Source organism: Tachypleus tridentatus, chromosome 10, assembly GCF_004210375.1.
Source record: "Tachypleus tridentatus isolate NWPU-2018 chromosome 10, ASM421037v1, whole genome shotgun sequence".
NCBI classification, from domain to species: domain Eukaryota; kingdom Metazoa; phylum Arthropoda; class Merostomata; order Xiphosura; family Limulidae; genus Tachypleus; species Tachypleus tridentatus.
The window spans coordinates 26,575,729-26,597,757 of NC_134834.1; the positions used below are offsets into that span (position 1 = coordinate 26,575,729).

Below are 22,029 nucleotides of genomic sequence, written 5' to 3' on the forward strand. Positions count from 1 at the left end.
CTTGTGTATAAGTTTCTCTAATATTGACGTTGTACTTAGTTTTGTTCACCTACTTGTGTATAAGTTTCTCTAATATTGACGTTGTACTTAGTTTTGTTCACCTACTTGTGTATACGTTTCTCTAATATTGACGTTGTACTTAGTTTTGTTCACCTACTTGTGTATACGTTTCTATAATATTGACGTTGTACTTAGTTTTGTTTACCTACTTGTGTATACGTTTCTCTAATATTGACGTTGTACTTAGTTTTGTTCACCTACTTGTGTATAAGTTTCTCTAATATTGACGTTGTACTTAGTTTTGTTCACCTACTTGTGTATACGTTTCTCTAATATTGACGTTGTACTTAGTTTTGTTCACCTACTTGTGTATACGTTTCTCTAATATTGACGTTGTACTTAGTTTTGTTCACCTACTTGTGTATACGTTTCTATAATATTGACGTTGTACTTAGTTTTGTTTACCTACTTGTGTATACGTTTCTCTAATATTGACGTTGTACTTAGTTTTGTTCACCTACTTGTGTATAAGTTTCTCTAATATTGACGTTGTACTTAGTTTTGTTCACCTACTTGTGTATACGTTTCTCTAATATTGACGTTGTACTAAGAATTGTTACCGTTTTTATTAATTTCTCTCACAACTGCTAACTCAATAGTTTAGTGAAATAAAAGGTGCTAAACACGATATTTTATCCAATAGTCTTTTGCAACATTAACAAATTTAAGGCATTTTTTCGGTTATTTTATTAAATCAATTCGTTGTACAATTTGGTATCTAAGTTTAGAAGCGAGATTAAACACGACGTCAATTCAAACTAAACAGATCGATTGGACAGAGCAATCTATCTTCGATCCCTTGAAACGGAAATGTGTAATACCCAAGGAAATAAATATGGATATATGTTTTTAACAGCTCTTTTCCGTTGTCCCAGACCGGAAATACAATAAATTAAGTCTCTGTATATTAAGTGTTACAGTAGTAAATGTATGTGAACTCTGTTTATGCTGTTACGATTTGAAATTTAAATGAAATCTCTTAGTATTAAGTTTCATTGTCTGAAAATGTAAGCGAACTGTCTTTTCGTCAAGTGTTACAGTTTGAATCCATACTTGATAGATAATATTTGTCGTTTTACCACAATTAAAATTGTTCACCTATCTTCGTGGTTAGGCAACTTAATTCCACCTATAGTTTCAAAATATTATTTAATGTAAAACAATAAAACAGTTTCAGGGACTATTTTTGTTACGTTATAGGTAAAACATAAGTGAAACATAATTTCAAAAGCTATTTTGCATAAGAGAGCTTTACTAGAGTCACTTTTCATTATTTATAGTTTATTGGACAGTGTTGGTTTATTTTGTTTGTTTTGTTTTTGAATTTCGCACAAAGCTACACGAGGGCTATCTGCGCTAACCATCATAGATTAATTAATAAGAAAAGAGACCAGAAGGAAGGCAGCTGGTCATTACCATCCATTGCCAACTCTTGGACTATTCTTTTACCAACAAATAGTGGAATTGACCGTAACATCATAATGCCCGCACAACTAAAAGGACGAGTATGTTTGCTGGGACGGGAATTTTAAACCGTAATTTTCAGATTGCGGGTCAAAAGCCCTAACCACAAGACCACCCAGGTAAAAGAAAAAGACATTTAAAACATTATTTCTTCGTTACACAGTCTATGACTTAACTGTGTCTTTTTTTGTGAATATGCGACGGAAAATAAAACTAATAACACTATGTAACAAAATGTTTACCTTTTCTTGTTCCTGGGCAGAAAGTGTTATTTCCCAATTGCTTATGCCTAAAGTAAATAGAAATGACTTATTTTTCTCTTCAAACTTTGCTTTTGTGACCTGGGTAATGAAATTTTCAAATTTACCCATTTTTCCAGAACATTCCAGGTAGATTCAGTGCTGAGTAGCTGATAGAGAATTTTCTCGAACTTTCTAGAATGTTGTAGAACTTACAAGAATTTTCTAGAATCTTGTAGAACTTTCGAGAATTTTCAAGAACGTTTAAGAATTTTCTAGAACTTTCCATAGTAATATATATACAGGGGCTCGCCACCCACCAGTTCAGTTTAGTTCTAGCTGCCTAAGAACACATAGATCTATCTGATTTTATCAGAGATGGCATCAAGAAACTGCAAACATTCTCCAGACACATTCTGCTGTGTATGTGGCCAATTTATCAAGACAAGAGCGAAAACGTACTCTGTGACAGTATCTGCATCTAAGTATGATGAGTATAGCTGGGATGTTATCGGAGACTTCAAAATGGTGACATTCCTGCTGGGTCTCAAAGGAGGCTTTACCAAGTTTTCCTGTTATCTCTGCCTTTGGCAGCAGGGACATCGCAGCGCACTACAACAGAAAGCACTGGCCACAACGGACCGAGTTCTCTATTGGGAGGCACAATGTCAAGTGTGAGCCACTAGTGGACCTCCAGAAGGTGTTGTTCCCACCATTGCACATAAAAATGGGTCTTATAAAACAATTTGTCACAGCTCTTGATAAGGAGTCTGCAGCCCTCAAGTACCTTCGAGACTTCTTCCCTAAGCTGTCTGAGGCAAAGGTCAAAGCTAGTGTCTTCGTTGGACCACAAATAAAGAAGATCCTGGAGTACACAGAATTCCCTAAGAATCTCAGTAGGAAGGAAAAGTAAAGCTTGGGGCAGCTTTGTCGCAGTTCGAAGCTTCTTGGGCAATCACAAGGCCGAAAATTATGTGGAACTGATTGAGGGTCTGGTGAAGAACTACGGGCAAAATGGGCTGCAGGATGTCTCTGAAAGCCCATATCCTTGACGCTCATCTTGATAAATTCAAGGATAATATTGGAACATACTCAGAGGAACAAGGCGAGCGCTTCCACCAAGAAACACTGGACTTTGAACGCCGCTACGAAGGAACGAATAACAAAAACATGACGGGAGACTATATTTGGGGGCTGATACGTGAAAGTGATTTACAGTACAGTCGCAAATCTCGAAAAATTACTCACTTCTAAACATTTTTGTTCATTTTTGTATAACTTTAGTATAAGTACATGTAAATCTTGATTCATATGTTGTTTTATTCAGACCTCATGTAAATGAAAATGTGCAAATTTGTCCGTTTTTACATAAAAAATAGGTTACTTTCTAAATTTCATTATCCAGGTCACAAAAGCAAAGTTTGTAGGGAATAATGGTCATTTTCTGTACTTTTTCAACATAAGCAATTAAGAAATAACACATTCTATCCAGGAACAAAATTTGTGTTACATAGTGTAATTTACTGGAAGATTAGTGATCAGTTTATTAACAAATTAAGCTTTAAGCACATCAGTTCTAAGTTGATAGTAAATCAAAAACAAATAAGGAACTGCTTATTTCATAAACCTTGTATGAAATGAATCTCTATTAGGTCAGGCCCGGCATTGCCAAGAGTGTTAAGGCGTTCGACTTGTAATCCGAGGTTCGTGCTTTCGAATTTCGGTCGCACCAAACATGTTTGCCCTTTCAGCTGTGGGGACGTTATAATGTGACTGTCAATCCCACGCTAACTCTTAGACTACTCTTTTATCAACGAATAGAGGGATTAATCGAAACATTATGACGCCCTCACGGCTGAAAGGGCGAGCATGTTTGGTGTGACGGAGATTCGAACCCGCCATCCTCTGATTACGAGTCGAACGCCTTAACCCATCTGGCCACCTCTGGCCGTGTATTTAGTGATATAAATCATTTTTGAATTATCCCTAAACCAGTGGTTCCCAACCAGGGGTGGGAGATAGCGTTCCAGGGGGTGCGAGATAACATTTGTTTTGGCCATCTTTACTCATAAATAAATAATTTCAGAACATATTAAAATTTTTTAGGGTGCGGGGCATAAAAAAAGGTTGGGAACCACTGTTCCAAACAGTTGAAAATGGATAATACACAGCAAGGTCTTTTAAGTACAATTACGTTTACTGAACAGAATCAATTGGTATTTACGGAAAACGAATATCCCATGAACATGTTGCACGTTCTGAGATTTTTGTTCCTGAGATGAATTACTGGTCTTGAGTTCTGTATCCGAGGGGCTGAGTTTGTGATTTCACGTCAAGTGCGGTCTGTGATTACTTTTTCCAGAATTCTGAACATTTTCGCTGCCTCAGTATCACTTCGTAAACGTAGTATATATAAAAGGAACCTTCTATCAAAAACATTCCGGGTCGAACAAACCGAGACGAAGTGAGAACTCTTTTCAGAGTCGATGGAAACTTTGATACCGAGTAACGAAGTTTTTTGGTTTTTTTTCTGGAAATATTGTCTTCAACTTTCAGGTTATGAAATCAACCAAGTGGAAAAACGTTAAGCGCTAAACAAACACCTTGGTATCAAAATAAGAATAATACTGCATGTGGGAAATACGTTACAAATTGTTAAATATGTTTACTTGAGAAAAGATTTTAAATTATTTACTAAACATTACAAAGACGTAAAGATACGAGGGCTATCTGCGCTAACCGTCCCTAATTTTGCAGTGTAACACAAGACCGAAGGCACCTAGTCATCACCACCCACCACTAAATCTTCAGCTACTCTTTTACCAACGAATAGTGGGATTGACCATGACATTATAACGCCCAAACGGCTTAAAGGGCGAGCATGTTTGGGGTGACGGAGATTCGAACTGGCGACCGTCAGATTACTTGTCGATCGCCTTAACCACCTGGCCATGCCGGGCTTGTCTTATTAAATATTAGCACATACAAACATAATACTTCTAAGATAAATTAGCACACTTATTCTGCCAGTTTTCTTTGTTGAAAAACAACAACAACAACAAAACTTATTTTGCAGCTTTGAATATTTCCCTAACAGGAGTTATTACACTCAAAGACGTGAAAATCGCTGGTATGATTCGTTTGTTTTTGAATTTCGTGCAAAGCTACACGAGGACTATCTGCGTTAGTCGTTCCTAATTTAGCAGTGTAACAATAGAGGGAAAACAGCTAGTCATCACCACCCACCGCCAACTCTTGGGCTACTTTTGTAGCCATGAATAGTGGAATTGACTGTAACATTATAATGCCTCTACGGCTGAAAGGGCGAGCATGCCTGGTGTGACGGAGATTCGCACCTGCGACCCTCGGATTACGAGTCGAGCGTCTTACCCACCTGGCAATGCTGGGGCCTCGCTGGTGTGGAGTGCTTCTCTAAAGTGAAACTATGCTGAGAAACATATAATGTATTTATTTAATATTAAAAAGAAATTAGTTTAGAGCAGAACAATATGTCAAACGTTTCTGCTAGTTAGCTACATAAGACGTGAAACTTGAGATTTTAGTTAAATATAATTATCGCATACTTTAAAACAATGGTAATAAACTAGCATTAGTACTGTATTGGATCGTTGTACTAAAAACAGTGGTAAGAAACTAACATTAGCACTGTATTTGATCGTTGTACTAAAAACAATGGTAATAAACTAACATTAGCACTGTATTTGATCGTTGTACTAAAAACAATGGTAATAAACTAACATTAGCACTGTATTCGATCGTTGTACTAAAAACAGTGGTAAGAAACTAGCATTAGCACTGTATTTGATCGTTGTACTAAAAACAGTGGTAAGAAACTAACATTAGCACTGTATTTGATCGTTGTACTAAAAACAGTGGCAAGAAACTAACATTAGCACTGTATTTGATCGTTGTACTAAAAACAGTGGTAAGAAACTAACATTAGCACTGTATTTGATCGTTGTACTAAAAACAATGGTAATAAACTAACATTAGCACTGTATTTGATCGTTGTACTAAAAACAGTGGTAAGAAACTAACATTAGCACTGTATTTGATCGTTGTACTAAAAACAGTGGTAAGAAGCTAACATTAGCACTGTATTTGATCGTTGTACTAAAAACAGTGGTAAGAAACTAACATTAGTACTGTATTTGATCGTTGTACTAAAAACAGTGGTAAGAAACTAACATTAGCACTGTATTTGATCGTTGTACTAAAAACAGTGGTAAGAAACTAACATTAGCACTGTATTTGATCGTTGTACTAAAAACAATGGTAATAAACTAACATTAGCACTGTATTTGATCGTTGTACTAAAAAACAATGGTAATAAACTAACATTAGCACTGTATTCGATCGTTGTACTAAAACAGTGGTAAGAAACTAGCATTAGCACTGTATTTGATCGTTGTACTAAAAACAGTGGTAAGAAACTAACATTAGCACTGTATTTGATCGTTGTACTAAAAACAATGGTAATAAACTAACATTAGCACTGTATTCGATCGTTGTACTAAAAACAGTGGTAAGAAACTAGCATTAGCACTGTATTTGATCGTTGTACTAAAAACAGTGGTAAGAAACTAACATTAGCACTGTATTTGATCGTTGTACTAAAAACAGTGGTAAGAAACTAACATTAGCACTGTATTTGATCGTTGTACTAAAAACAGTGGTAAGAAACTAACATTAGCACTGTATTTGATCGTTGTACTAAAAACAATGGTAATAAACTAACATTAGCACTGTATTTGATCGTTGTACTAAAAACAGTGGTAAGAAACTAACATTAGCACTGTATTTGATCGTTGTACTAAAAACAGTGGTAAGAAACTACATTAGCACTGTATTTGATCGTTGTACTAAAAACAGTGGTAAGAAACTAACATTAGCACTGTATTTGATCGTTGTACTAAAAACAGTGGTAAGAAACTAGCATTAGTACTGTATTGAATCGTTATACTTAAAACAGTGGTAAGAAACTAACATTAGCACTGTATTGGATCGTTATACTAAAAACATTGGCTTCAGGTCACGAAAAATGGTCATAGCCTCCTTGGTTGACGGAGTAAGTTAATGATCTGTCGGTGACGTTTTCTCAAGGAAATTTAACGTGAAAGTCAACTGAAAGTTTTAAACTTTGATAATAACAAAGGGGGTATTTTATCAAAGTTCTATCACTCAGAATTCTAGGTCCTCTACCTCAATAACTGCATCTCATATTGGTCGATATTGATTACAGGTTGCCTTAGGAAACAAGAAATTTCGAATATAACTTATTTAATTTATGACGTATTTAAAAAATGTGAACTTCAAAAAGAATATACTCGATTCAGAGAAATATATGGTTGTTCTGAAGTCCAGAGTTTCTCAGCTCATTAGTGTGTTCGCTTTAATTAGTTGGTTTGTTTCAAATAATACCGATATATATTTATTTATAACAATTGTAAACAAGCCAAGATTATGACGTAAAGAGATTGTACAGCTATTTTACAGACGTAATTAAGTAACTGGATTACTAAATTGTTAATAAGTGATAATTATTTAAAGTAAGACATAAATTTTGGATAAATTTAATTTTGTAATTGAGCTGTTTAAGAAATTTTATTATCTATGTAAAGCATAGATCAATACAGTGGTAACCCTCTTTTGTAATGTCATGGGCTTAACTTAATTTCAAGTCAAACCTTCTCTTATATTTGGATTGTTAAAAGAATTTTGATAGCTTAATGACTCCATTTTTCAAAGGTTTGTTTTGGATTTCGCGCAAAGCTACACGAGAGCTATCGGCGCTAGCCTTCCCTTATTTAATAGTGTAACACTAGAGGGACGGCAGCTAGTCGTCATCAACCTCCGCCAGCTCTTGGGCTACTCTTTTACCAATGAATAGTGGGATTTACCGTCACATTATAACGCCCCCACGGCTGAAACGGCGAGCATGTTTTGTGTAACGAGGAGTCGAACCTTCGATCCTCGGATTAGATTTTTCAATAGAAGAAATGGAAAATATTAAGACAATAAGATATACACAAATGTATTGTACTTGTACATAGATATATACATAACAGTACGTTTGTGTGTGTATATATAAATATATATATATAATTATTTACACACAGGTATATATATGTTTTTCAGTTTTCACACAGACGCATTATGAGCCCACACAAAATACTGATGCAAATGTGAAATAAAATTAATAACGTATTATTGATTATTAAACAAAATTACTGTACTGCACTCAAGGCTTATAATACTTAAATTCATGGTTTGAACCCCGCGTTGAACGTAGTAGATATAACGCATTGTAGCTTGCTTTGCTCATGAACAAACCAACAAGCAGTTTATTTTGCATAACCAGACGACTTACTCAATAATTTCGTCATAAAACAAATTTCATAGGTAGAACATTTTGTTAAAGGTATGTAAAGAACCCACTTCATGTAAAACTTGTAGAACATTGTTATGAAATTTGATTGTGTATGTTGAACATATTATAAACATTTTGTAAAAATGGAAAGATTAAACAGACAGGCAAATAAAAAAGACAAGACTAAACAGAATAAACATAAACATACAGACGAGAAAAACAAAAAAGAAAACTAAACACAATAGAATTAAACAAACAAGATTAAACACAAGGAAAGTAAACAAACAAGATTAAACACAAGGAAAGTAAACAAACAAGATTAAACACAAGAGAAGTGAACAAACAAAATTGAACACAAGGAAAGTGAACAGACAAGATTAAACACAAGGAAAGTAAACAAACAAGATTAAACACAAGAAAAGTGAACAAACAAGATTAAACACAAGAGAAGTGAAAAAACAAAATTGAACACAAGGAAAGTGAACAGACAAGATTAAACACAAGAGAAGTGAACAAACAAGATTAAACACAAGAAAAGTGAACAGACAAGATTAAACACAAGGAAAGTGAACAGACAAGATTAAACATAAGGAAAGTAAACAAACAAGATTAAACACAAGAGAAGTGAACAAACAAAATTGAACACAAGGAAAGTGAACAGACAAGATTAAACACAAGGAAAGTAAACAAACAAGATTAAACACAAGAAAAGTGAACAAACAAGATTAAACACAAGAGAAATGAACAAACAAGACTAAATATAATAAAACTAAACAGACACGACTAAACATAATAAAAGTAAACAGACAAGACTAAACACAAGAGAATTCAGCAGACAAATCTAAAGCCAATAATACTAAACAGACGAGAGTGAACAGAAGAAATATAAATATACGAGATTAACAGAAGGAACGTAAACAATTTGTTTGTTTGTTTGTTTTTGAATTTCCCACAAAGCTACTCGAAGGCTATCTGTGCTAGCCGTCCCTCATTTAGCAGTGTAAGACTAGAGAGAAGACAGCTAATCATCACCACCCACCGCCAACTCTTGGGCTACCAACGAAGAGTGTGATTGACCGTAACATTATAAAGCTCCCACGGCTGAAAGGGCGAGCATGTTTGGCGCAACGGGGATGCGAACCCGCGACCCTCAGAGTACGAGTCGCACGCCTTAACGCGCTTGGTCATGCCGGGCCAAACGCAAACAGAGGGAGCTAAACAAAAAAAGGACAAACAGACAGACAAGACTTAACACATACACACTGTATCTTCCTGTATGTTACAGTCACTATCTGAAAGTCACTTGGGTATTTGAAAGCCGTTAGATATTTTCGCTGTAACTTTTAATGATCAAAGTGCGTAGTTTCCATGTGAATGGTGTTTTACGAACTGAGGCGCTTCCAATTCTATACCCTCTTTTCGCTTCATGCACTCGACGCTTTCAAATCCCCATAAATATCCACTTATTGTTGAAGGTAACATACTTTTTAAATATTTTACTTTCTAAATAATAACTCCTTCTATCTCTCTTCCTTCAGTTCCTTCTCGCTTGGTATCTGAACTGTAGCGTCATCTGTTGTCTTATTTTTCAACCTTTTTTATTATACGTAACAATAGAAATATGTTAATTTTTGTGTAAATTTATTCAAACCTTTCACTTGAGAAAAGATGTAAAATCTAGAGATTTGAAATATATTTTAGGAATAGAAACGCAGACTGTGAACAACTGAGAAAGAATGTCTTTGGTAGGAGCCATACGCCTTTGAAGTGAAAATCAACTGGATAATAAGTAAGTAAATAATTACATTTCTGAATATTTCACCCTAAATTATAAAAACGTGTGCTACAGGCCCGAGACTTGCAACGTTTCTGTTAAAACAATTAGTGTGATGGAACTATGTTGGATAAATAATGAAAAACATATCACAGACCTGTCGTCGAACCCCCGCCCTCTCTCTCCAAATGCAATTGGTAACAATTTGCACATATTTAAGTCAACTGAGCACAAGGAAATTCATAAAACTGACTATTTTAAAATAAAATATACAATCTTCTTCCCACACATTTGGTGAAAGAAAGACAAGCTATTGAAATATAACAAGCACTTTAGAAGGGAAAGTTTTTTGTAAGTTTTTTTTCCTTTAGTAATTGTGACAAGAAACTGGCGATTTGAAACCGACCTCTAGCTAATAAGAACTTTGCAACATCGTACAGGGAAGGTAAAAAGAATAGTTTTAGTAATAAAACGTTGTATATAAAAGACGCATGAAAGCTAATGCAGTATTTCATAATCTAAGAAGTTTATCGTATATTTTCGTCTTTTTAAGTTTTGTTAATAAATGTTTTAGTACGTGTAATACTTAACACGTCTTTATATTGAAGCTAACATATCATATTATGATAAAATACGTAAGTTTTAAGCTGTAGAGAAAAGGTAATGTGAGGATCAAGATGTAATGTGTAGAAGGACAGGGTCAGTCAATCTAGTTACGGATTTCAAGTGAATTATATGTTTTGATTACTTTGGAGAATGCCCCTTACGTTTCGTTTATGGTGATTTATCATATTTTACCAATAATATGATAGGACAAGTATATACTGTAGATATTATTACATTGGCTTGTGAGTTAGAGTTTTCTAAACTAAAATGTTTTTGTAAATAATAAATTACTATGTCTCAAAGTTTCTTTAATAAATAGTTCAGTATGTGTGACACTTAAGCCTAAGATCTTAGCTACATTTTTAGAGACAGCATATTACGCTATAATAAAAAGTGAGTTTTATTTTAACTATCATAGAACAGTGATATGTCACTTATGTTTTGTATAATTTTAAGTAAAAACATAATTTTTGTTTAATGTAGCAGGTTCAAAATTCCATGTGAGGAAATATCTGTTTTTAAATTGTCGAAGAATGACCACTTGATTTATAACTAAAGGCTTTTTTATGACTATAATTGTCAACTTTTTTTTTTTTATTATGTTCATTTGTGAAAAATCTATTCGATGCTTTAGAAGATTAATAAGGTTAAATGATACACTGTACAAAATTGAAGCTTGAAAAGACACGGAAATAATATTTCAGATTTGTCTGTCTATTTTGTAGAAATGAAAGCAACACTTGTTTTAGTCTTAGACGAACACAATGGATTACACTTCTCAGTTTATCATCTGCTGGTATGCATCAGAACGATATTGATATAGCCAACACTCTTTTGTATATGTGTGGCACTTATGATTAAGTATAATTAAGTATGTAGGATTTGTTTAATGACAAAAAATATAGCGAAAAAAGGCAAAGAATATTACTTAATGGAGTAGTATATACTCGTTTCTAAAAATCAGCCTCTGTTCAAGTAGATTCAATCAGAAAGAACTAAGCTCTCAACAAAGATTTGTGAAAATACCTACAGAGATATGAGAATTTTTTCATTAGAAATTATTTAAAGTTTGATGGTCAACCTAAAGTTAAACAAGAGATTTAAATAAGTGTCCTTTTCAGGATTATGGTTATCAAATTATTACAGGTAGATTAGTATTTATAATATTTCCTTCATTTAAGTAAGGGATAATGTGTATGATAAAATTGACAGATGTAACAGTGTTGTAATAGTTGTCTCAGTAAAATAAGGGTTTACTCGTAGAAGCAAAACAGTATATGTATTAAAATCATAAAGAACGATAGATACACTATCCTTAGTTACACTATACACTTAAAATAACACTATCCTTAATAATACTAACACAGTCTGCTCATAAAAATGCTGTCAGTCTCTGTAAAACTTTTGTAAGTAAAAACAATAAAGAAACATGCGTGAAATGAAATATTTTATCAATAAAAGTCAAAATCATAGTTATATGGATAGAGGAATAGTATATTTAATTTATAAAGCGAAACAACTAAACCTGTACACTTGTATTTTAGATTATTGTACGATACGTAGGGATTTAAATAAGTGTCCTTTTCAGGATGAAAATTGAAAAGAAATATATATATATATATACATGTTATTCATTTCAGTTGCAGAAGTAAAGATCATGCTACAATATGGTAAATGTGTACTAAATCATAAAAATGAAATTCCTGCCTCATTCAATACTTATGGAAATATCATGTGTGATAATTTTTTTCAGCAGTACTTTAAATGTGTTAGTGACATATCCATACTATAACTAAACAAATGACACAAGTTTAAATCCGTATGGAACCCTATAAAGTTAGAAAGAAAATGTGCTCAATCTAAAATATCATTCTTTCTCGAAATCCAGAAATATAGTTGGACTAAACAGAATGATTTTTAATATATTAAGGCTAAACAGAATGCTTACTAATATACTAAGACTAAACAGAATGCTTACCAATGCACTAGGACTAAACAGAATGCTTACCAATATACTAGGACTAAACAGAATGCTTACCAATATACAAGGACTAAACAGAATGCTTACCAATATACTAGGACTAAACAGAATGATTACCAATGTCTGTGAAGCCTGATAACACCGTTTGTAAAAGTAAAACCTATTATAAGACGTGATAAGACTGGCACATTGAGACTTCTTGTTTTGAAAGTGATAAAATGTTTAAAGATATATAAAAAGTTGGCAGAGCATGTAAAATAAAGTTTTCATTTTAGGCTATAAACAATTTCAGAACTTATTTTTGCTTCGTTTGTTTCAAAATTTTAAGCAAAGCTATTCAAAAGCTATCTTGCTTAAAATAATCATTCCAAACAGTCAATTGGTATGAACGAGTGAAGAGGGGGACTCTTACATAAAAAACATCTTACAACTGTTTTAGAAATTTTATGCAAAAACTACACAAAGTCTATCTACGTATATTAGTAATTACTTCCGAACAATACACGAAAATGAAAATATTAACAGCACCAATACTTGTCCCTTAAACAATAGGACCGTATTTTAAATTAAAATATTAACAGCACCAAGACTTGTCCCTCAAACAATAGGAGTGTATTTTAAACTATATATTTCGTTCTCTTGAATGATTGTAAAACTCAGAAAGAAATCAGTAGTGTCTGTTTTAGGGTTTGGAGAAACTGATTCGACTCATTTGCGAAAGAAGTTTTAAGGAAGTTTTTATCCACTCTGATGTTGTAGAAATTAAATATATATATACATAAGTTGCCAGCAAGTTGTAGTTTATTATTTAGAAACAGTAACAATAGAAGCTTTGGAGAGATTTTCATGTTATAATAAGTGATGTTTTAAGTTTGTTTTTTCCCCTTGTTCAAAGTACGTCTGATTATTTTCTTGTTCTGTGAAAGTAAAGGTGTTTATAATTTAGTCAGAACTCTCAGAGGAAGCAGTGAGTTTTACAGTTCTTTATGGTCGAAACATTTTCAACATAGCGCAAGAGGAGTCCATGTTATTGCTATAGATTTTATTCTTTATAGTCCACTGTACCAGAAATAAGACTTACATTCTTTATATAGAACAACTCCGAAATGTTATGACTCGTCGCTTTTGGACTTTGGTGCTGTTTTTCTTTTGCAAATATAAAACTTGGGGAGTTTATTTCTCGAATTTTCGATCAAAGATACACGAGGGCTATCTGCGTTAGTTATGGTAGTTTAAAGGGAAGGGAGCTAGTTAAACCCCCTCCATGACACATCTTGGGCTATTTTTTAATAAACAGTAGTGGGATTGACCGCACATTATATCGTCTCCACGGCTGAAAGAACGAGCGTGTTTGTCGATGGATTTCGATGTCGCCACCTGCAGATTTTGATCCGAGTTTTATCTTCTCCAGGTCATGCAAGAGTCAAACCAGAAGAAAACATTTATATTTCTCATAAAAAAGAGCTAGTTTTAAATGCCTCTTAAAAACCACCATAACAGACGATATTCCAGTATTATTAAATCATTGTATTATCCTGGATTCGATCTTTGAAGGTTTTAGGTGTTATGTTACACAATAAAATGTTTCTTGACAGTTAAGTTGTTACGTATGAATGCTATGTGGACTAACTGTAGCAACATTGTAACACAGTTGATTTTAGTCCTTTTAATAAAACAATTCTATTATTTTTTATCGTTTCTTTACAGATTGTTTAAACTATGATGTTGACTTCTGTTTAGTGATGACTGTGAGTCAACATCTTCAGTACTATATACATTTTGATGGCGGACATTTCAAACATATTCTATACAAGAGCAACGTATTTTTGGGACACCCAGTATATATGACGTTCGTCAGTAGCTAGTTATTGGTATCAAATAGAAAATAATATAGAGAAAGATAGAGGTAAAGTTTGACCGATTGAAGGGAGGTAAAGTTTGACTGATTGAAGGGAGGTAAAGTTTGACCGATTGAAGGGAGGTAAAGTTTGACTGATTGAAGGGAGGTAAAGTTTGACCGATTGAAGGGAGGTAAAGTTTGACTGATTGAAGGGAGGTAAAGTTTGACCGATTGAAGGTCGGTAAAGTTTGACCGATTGAAGGTCGGTAAAGTTTGACCGATTGAAGGTCGGTAAAGTTTGACCGATTGAAGGGAGGTAAAGTTTGACCGATTGAAGTGAGGTAAAGTTTGACTGATTGAAGGGAGGTAAAGTTTGACCGATTGAAGGGAGGTAAAGTTTGACCGATTGAAGGGAGGTAAAGTTTGACTGATTGAAGGGAGGTAAAGTTTGACTGATTGAAGGGAGGTAAAGTTTGACCGATTGAAGGGAGGTAAAGTTTGACCGATTGAAGGGAGGTAAAGTTTGACTGATTGAAGGGAGGTAAAGTTTGACTGATTGAAGGAGGTAAAGTTTGACTGATTGAAGGAGGTAAAGTTTGACCGATTGAAGGGAGGTAAAGTTTGACCGATTGAAGGAGGTAAAGTTTGACCGATTGAAGGGAGGTAAAGTTTGACCGATTGAAGGGAGGTAAAGTTTGACCGATTGAAGGGAGGTATAGGTTGACCGATTGAAGGGAGGTAAAGTTTGACCGATTGAAGGGAGGTAAAGTTTGACTGATTGAAGGGAGGTAAAGTTTGACTGATTGAAGGAGGTAAAGTTTGACCGATTGAAGGAGGTAAAGTTTGACAGATTGAAGGAGGTAAAGTTTGACCGATTGAAGGGAGGTAAAGTTTGACCGATTGAAGGAGGTATAGGTTGACCGATTGAAGGAGGTAAAGTTTGACCGATTGAAGGGAGGTAAAGTTTGACCGATTGAAGGAGGTAAAGTTTGACCGATTGAAGGGAGGTAAAGTTTGACTGATTGAAGGAGGTAAAGTTTGACAGATTGAAGGGAGGTAAAGTTTGACCGATTGAAGGGAGGTAAAGTTTGACCGATTGAAGGGAGGTAAAGTTTGACTGATTGAAGGGAGGTAAAGTTTGACTGATTGAAGAGAGGTAAAGTTTGACCGATTGAAGGGAGGTAAAGTTTGACCGATTGAAGGGAGGTAAAGTTTGACTGATTGAAGGGAGGTAAAGTTTGACTGATTGAAGGGAGGTAAAGTTTGACCGATTGAAGGAACGTCCTTCTATCTTTCATTTTTAACTTTTTTTGCTAAATTTGTAGTAACAAATAATTCTTAAAATAAAAAATAAAACAAACCACGCTGGTACATCTCAAGATCTTTGTTTCAAACAACCATATAGGTATTAAATTTATTACTAGAAATCATTATCCACATTTCGACCCACTTAAATAAGATACCTCATCAACACATAATCGTAACAATTATTCACAAATCTCACCACATAAATATAATTATACTTTACTTGACGTACATAAAATACATACAGACTTGCTCAAAAAGTTTTCATATTGTTCGATATTGATGTTATTGTCTACATCCAAGGAGTAGCTATTGAATAAATGCTCGAGTAATAAGAGAAAAGGTAGTGTAAGACCGGACAAACATGTACGAGTTGTTAGGTTTCCATCAAAACGTACATACACATCCCATTTGTATAAAAGGATGTGCTTTGGTAGAATCTTTTTCGAAACAGATCCACGCTTTCTTCAGACAGTTTCTCTGTACTTGGTGTAAAGTTATGCCCCGAAATGTGTTAAGAGATATAGGGCGTCAAATTGTTTGACTATGTTGAAATGGTATGAAGCAAACGGACATCGTCAGAACGTTTAGTTACCTCCAATGCACAGTATCCATAATTTTTAAACGACATCAGTCTAGAGAAAACGTTGTTCCTGGAAAGTCCATTGTAGGTGCCAAAAGACTACTGTTCGAAATGACTTTGTGTTGATCAGGTTAACACGTCAAGGTCGTAAGAAGTTTTGTAACACATTACAGCAAGAATGGCATGAACACATTCATTCCAGAGTATCCAGAAGAGTGACTAGAATACTGACCGAACAAGGTTATTTTGCAAAAAGAGCTATTTGCAAAGGATTATTACCCAGAATTCACCACCATTATCGTGCTATTTGAGCTAAGACACTGGCGAATTGTTATCTTTTAAGATAAGTCTTGTTTCCGGCTGATGGTAAGATTTGTGTTCGTCTTTTTCTGGAGAACACATGAGAGAAGACTGTCTTTCCCACAATGAATACATAAGATGTGGTGCAGTATATGTTTGGGCAACTATTCATCATGGTGAAAAAAAAACATAGAACCGATCTCATAATACAAATTACATAGGCTATAATAATAATGATCTTATTTGCAACAAAATATGCAAACATTTTGGCCAAGACTGTATTATATCACTAACACGACATTTACACTACTACACGTATCTTCTCGTGTTTCACAACAACATATTATACATCCAAATAACAAAGTGGTCTTAGAATATATTCAGAAAGACAGTGTTAGAACCTCCAACGATTATTTGTTCCTGCAACTTGTTTGTGTTGTTTTCACGTGGGTTAACATTTGGTGCAGTGTTACCCTAAAATAAATTATATAATTTAAGATATTTACTAACAAATGTACACAGTTTTAAAATACTTAATATTTGATGTAAATAACAATTATTTTTAACAAACAACTTGGAAACATCTTAGCACATACAATTCAAAGCTTATTGAAAACAAACAAGCAGTTTCTTTAATATGTATAAAGAAACTTGGTAGAGTACTGTAAGAGAAAAAGAGTATTTTGTTTGTTTTGGAATTTCGCGCAAAGCTACACGATGGCTATTTGCGATAGCCGTCCCTAATTTTGCAGTGTAAGACCAGAGGGAAGACAGCTAGTCATCACCACCCACCGCCAATTCTTGAGCTACTCTTTTACCAATGAATAGTTGGATTGACCGTCACATTATAACGCCCCCACGGCTGAAAGGGCGAGCATGTTCGGTGCGATAGGGATTCGAACCCGCGATCGTCGGATTATGAGTCGAATGCCTTAACCCACGTGGCTATGCCGGGCCAGAATATTTTGAGATTGTCTATTAATATTATCGTTTTATATATATATATATACATATATAATACATATATATACATTCATGTATGTATGAATAAAGAGAGTTTACCGGACTAAAATGTCAAGTCAGTGATGTGTAACCAATTTTGATTACCACACATAATATGATTAGTTCCTTAACTATACAATTGATCAAAATATTCCTTTAAACATCTACTGTTTACTTAAAGTTTCAACTAGAGTGACAATAAGAATTCATCGAAACTTCACAACTCAGAAGGAAAAAAGTGTAAAAGTAAACCAATTGAGCTTTATTTTTACTTATTTGATTAATTTTCAGGCAAAAAGATGGTCTGTCCGTGTGCTGTTGGAAGCAGGGAAGAACTTGGAATGTCTCGAGCTCCTTCGAATTATCTTTTTGAAAGCCCTCTTAAAGTTATCATTACACAAAGCGTACAAAAACGGATTCACCGTAGAATTCAAATAGCCCAGCCAGATGGTAGCAGTATGGATTTTTGGATCAATGCAATCATCACAATAAGCTGTGACAATAAATGTTATGATGTACGGAAGCCAGCACAGGACAAAAGCACCCATTATGACACCTAGTTGTCGAGCAGCCTTCTTTTCTTGTCTTAGATTGGATGCCACAGATTTTCTTGTAACGCGGAATGCTGTGGTCAGCTGAGGCAAGAATCCTGATCCGGTTCGAAAATTTGATCCGATACCAGGCTGAGCCAGTGAATCACAGGGTTTTACATAAAGCGAGTTTTTAATGTTTTACAGTGTTTACTCTTACGGGAATGGCTGGCCTTAGACTTCAGTAGTTGATCTACCACAGAATCCAATTCTATGTTTTCTTCATCAAGCTTACTGCGATTGATTTTGGGCCCGTAAGATTTTTTAAAGAATGTTTTGGGTTTTCCCGATCCAAATCTCGATTTCTTTGGCTTTACCTTAGTATTTGATGGTGAAGACGATGAAAGAAAAGGTCCTCTTTGTGAATGGAAGGTTGACGATTTGTCATTTTCGAGAAAGACTAAATCTTTGTCCTCGCTACCACTGTCACTGACCACTTCAACATTGACTGTGACATCATCGAAATGCTGTTTGTAGAATGGGGTGATTTGATGTCCCTGGTCATCGTTAGCTATGGGGACTGATAGCAATGTTAAATGTCGATAGCGACGATTTACTTTTACTGACTTTAAATTACTCTTTCTACTTTTAGTACAGTGGTTAGATGTGACATTAACATGGTTGACATCTCGCCAGGGGTCCATTTCCCGTTTCTTTATTGTGAAACTAGACTCCGAATATTGGTTCTCTTCATCACATTCAAAGAACTCCTTATTAAAAGGAGTTGGAGTCTGCCTAGACTCTCCTCGAATCTGACTTGGAGTCGAGTGCCATCTCACATTTCTTTGACAACTACTTCGTTTGGATTGGATTTCACGCACTGGTTGGCTGATGGAGTCATTATTGATTTCTTTCCCTCTCTGATTGCACTGTCCGATTTCAAAATTACTTCGTTTCTTAATTTCGGAAAATATCTTTATGTACAAACAAATCATTAACACCATGGGCACGTAAAAGTTGGCAGTCGACGTTGTCAGTTTGAAAAACACATTATCGGCGAATTCCGTTTCACAGACATCACCAGGCTGTTTACGAACACCATTGTTATACCAGAAGTGCCATCCAATAATTGGAACAATCCACATAGCAGACACCAACCACACTATTCCAATCATTATCAATGCCCGCTTTTTCGTTCTCTTTCTCAAGTATTTCAGGGGCGAGCGAATTGACCAGTACCTGTCCAAACTGAGGATGAAAAGGTTCAGAATGGATGCTGTACTTGCACTGTAGTCCACCGATAGCCAGAATTGACAGACAATAATCCCAAATTTCCAGTTTCCAGTGATAGCATAGGCTGAGCTGATTGGCATAACGATCATTCCTACAGTTAGGTCAGCAATTGCAAGACTCATGATGAACATATTACTAACCTGAAAAAAAAAAGTTAACCAGTTAAACTATTTTTTCTGGAAAAATATAACTAGTAATTAACACATTTACCATAAGAGTAAAATAATGTTATAACCTTTATCTTATTAAGAGAAACGATAATATGTTAGTCAATCAGAAATTGTAATAAAGAAATATATCGACTCGTGTTTTACAGTGTTATAGGGGACCCTATTGTTTTGAAGTTTACGTTATATGTCAAAAAATAAATATGGATATCAAAAGTGGTTCTTGATTTTGAATGAAGATTTAATATTAACGTTGCAAAAAACATGTTTGGGTTAATTATATGTATTATTGTAAACATTACTTTGGCAGACGAATGTGAAATTTCAAAAACAAAACTAGAATTGGTTTACATTTCTCGTTAGAGTAGTTTAAATACTTATTTACGCCGCTTCATAGAAAGACTAGAAGATTTCCCTTTTTGACTTAATTATGTTAACTTTAATAAATTGGTCAGAGAAATTTGGTTTGAATTTCGAGCAAAGCTACACGAGGGCTATCTGCGCTAGCTGTTTCCAATTTAGCAGAAGGGCGGTAGCTAGTCATTACCAACTACCGCTAACTCTTGGGCTACTCTTTTATCAACGAATAGTGGGATTGACCGTCACATTATAACGTCCACACGGCTGAACGAGCGAGTATGGTTGGTGTAACGGGAATTCGAACCCGCGACCCTCAGATTACGAGTCGAGTGCCTTAACCATCTGGCCATGCCGGGCCTGATCAAAGAGACCCAACGTACAATAAACTCACGTGCATCCACGTACATAAGGTTGGCCTCCGGACGGCACGGCAGTATGAATTAGAACGCTAGAAGCAGGGTATCGATACCCGTGGTAAGGAGAACACAGATAGCTCATTGTATAGCTTTGTGTTTAACTACAAAGAAACTAGCGTATATGGTTGAAACAAACAAAAATGAGATTATTATTGGGTGAGAACTGATTTATGGTAAACAAGGTGAAATATGAATATATTTTGTTGTATACATTTACTGAGTAGCAGCTGCTAGTTTAGTTATCAGGACGTAATGGAAGATCCAATATAGTGCTAGCCGTCCCTAATTTAGCAGTGAACAACTAGAGGATAGGGAACTATTTATCATCACACACCGCCAACTCTTGGGCTATTCTTTTACCAACGAATAACGGAATTAACCGACACATCATAACGCTGAAAGGGCGAGTATCTTTGATAGAATGAGGATTCAAACCCTAGACCCTCATATTAACTAACTGCCTCCCTTCTAGTTTTTCACTACTAAATTAGGAACGGCTAATACAGGTATTCCTCGTGTAGCTTTGGACATAAGAAACCACATCCTGAATATTTATTTAACTGTGGTTTATTACGATGAATAAATATTTATACTAAGAATAGCAGATTCTCTATTTAGAATAACTAAGTCCATATTTGAAAAGTCATGAAAAGTTTTACATGTTTATTTATTTTTTCTTTCTTTCGTTTCGTCACAAACGTTGCATGTTGTTTTGAATAAAGCGGATTTTGGCGTTGTAAGTCCGCAGACATACAGCTGAGCCACTGGGAGGGGGGGGGTATAAATGCAGCCAGGATTTGAAGACATTGGAGAATTTTTAGAAATCTGGCTTAGTAACGAACTTACATCACTATAGAATTTTAGAAAATGTTAATTTGGGGGGGGAGCAATACCGGTACATCACTTAATTAATTAAAATAATCTACACTGGTAGAAATAATTAAGAAGTAAGTAGCTTTCTGGTTAAAATTACAAATACATTTTATTTGGCTATAGAGACAAAAAGAATATTAAAGTGAGAAAAAAACACACGTGGTTTCTGTTAGGTTTGTTAACAACTGAAAGAAATCTTTATAATAGAGGTTTTGAAGAAAACGATTAGAATTAGACGTACTGGTCTTTACAGAAACAACGAAATAATTTTATTTTGATTTAGGCTTCATCTCTCTCTGCTTATCGTACAAATTACAAATCTCGTATGTGCCAGGAGCATCACAATTGAACGGTATAGTCTAGTGATGATAAATTTACGTTGTCCACTTATTACTGTGCCTGATGATTACGAAGAGAAAAGACCACGCCTCTATCATTGTCACGTCATCTGCTTGGGGAGTAAATAGCCTCAAAGTGCTGCAGAGGTGCGGTCTTTCTCACGGTTCCAGTAGGCGGGTCTTAATAGTTACAAACTTTTGTAAATTGTAATTCCGGCTAAGTTATACTAACCTTCTTATTGGTTGTTCTGTTCTGGCCTAATGGTTGTCGTGTTTCGACTGTGAACTGAGGGTTCATGGTTCACGACTCGCTACTTAAGAAAAGCACTCTGAACTATTCAAACTTGGAAGAGTAGTCCAAGAGATGGCAGTAGGCGTTTTACTAGTTAGATCCCTTTGTAAAGTTTTGTGTAAAATGTTTAAAACGAAAACAGTTATATTTGAAATGATATTACTCCAAGATGGATAAATTATCTGTTCTAAAACCAGCTGCAAAAGTAAATTACC

At 34.8% G+C, this 22,029-nt stretch overlaps 1 protein-coding gene across 1 annotated transcript; it reads right to left on the reverse strand.

Annotated features, from left to right (window-relative positions):
* Window positions 1–17,832: 17,832 nt before the first annotated feature.
* Window positions 17,833–21,820, reverse strand: LOC143228319 (histamine H1 receptor-like). The gene is made up of 3 exons (XM_076459588.1): window positions 21,755–21,820; window positions 18,333–19,508; window positions 17,833–18,228 (listed from the first exon to the last, which is right to left on the reverse strand). The coding sequence occupies exons 1-3, from the start codon at window positions 21,818–21,820 to the stop codon at window positions 17,833–17,835; spliced, it is 1,638 nt and encodes a 545-aa protein (XP_076315703.1).
* Between the last annotated feature and the right edge of the window lie 209 nt (window positions 21,821–22,029).

Coding starts and splice junctions, on each gene's coding strand:
- LOC143228319 (XM_076459588.1), bottom strand. CDS start 21,820: ATGAACCCTCAGTTCACAGTCGAAACACGACAACCATTAGGCCAGAAC. Junction 19,509..21,754: donor ACAGAACAACCAATAAGAAG/GTTAGTATAACT, acceptor TTTTTTTTTCAG/GTTAGTAATATGTTCATCAT. Junction 18,229..18,332: donor ACATAGAATTGGATTCTGTG/GTAGATCAACTA, acceptor TCACTGGCTCAG/CCTGGTATCGGATCAAATTT.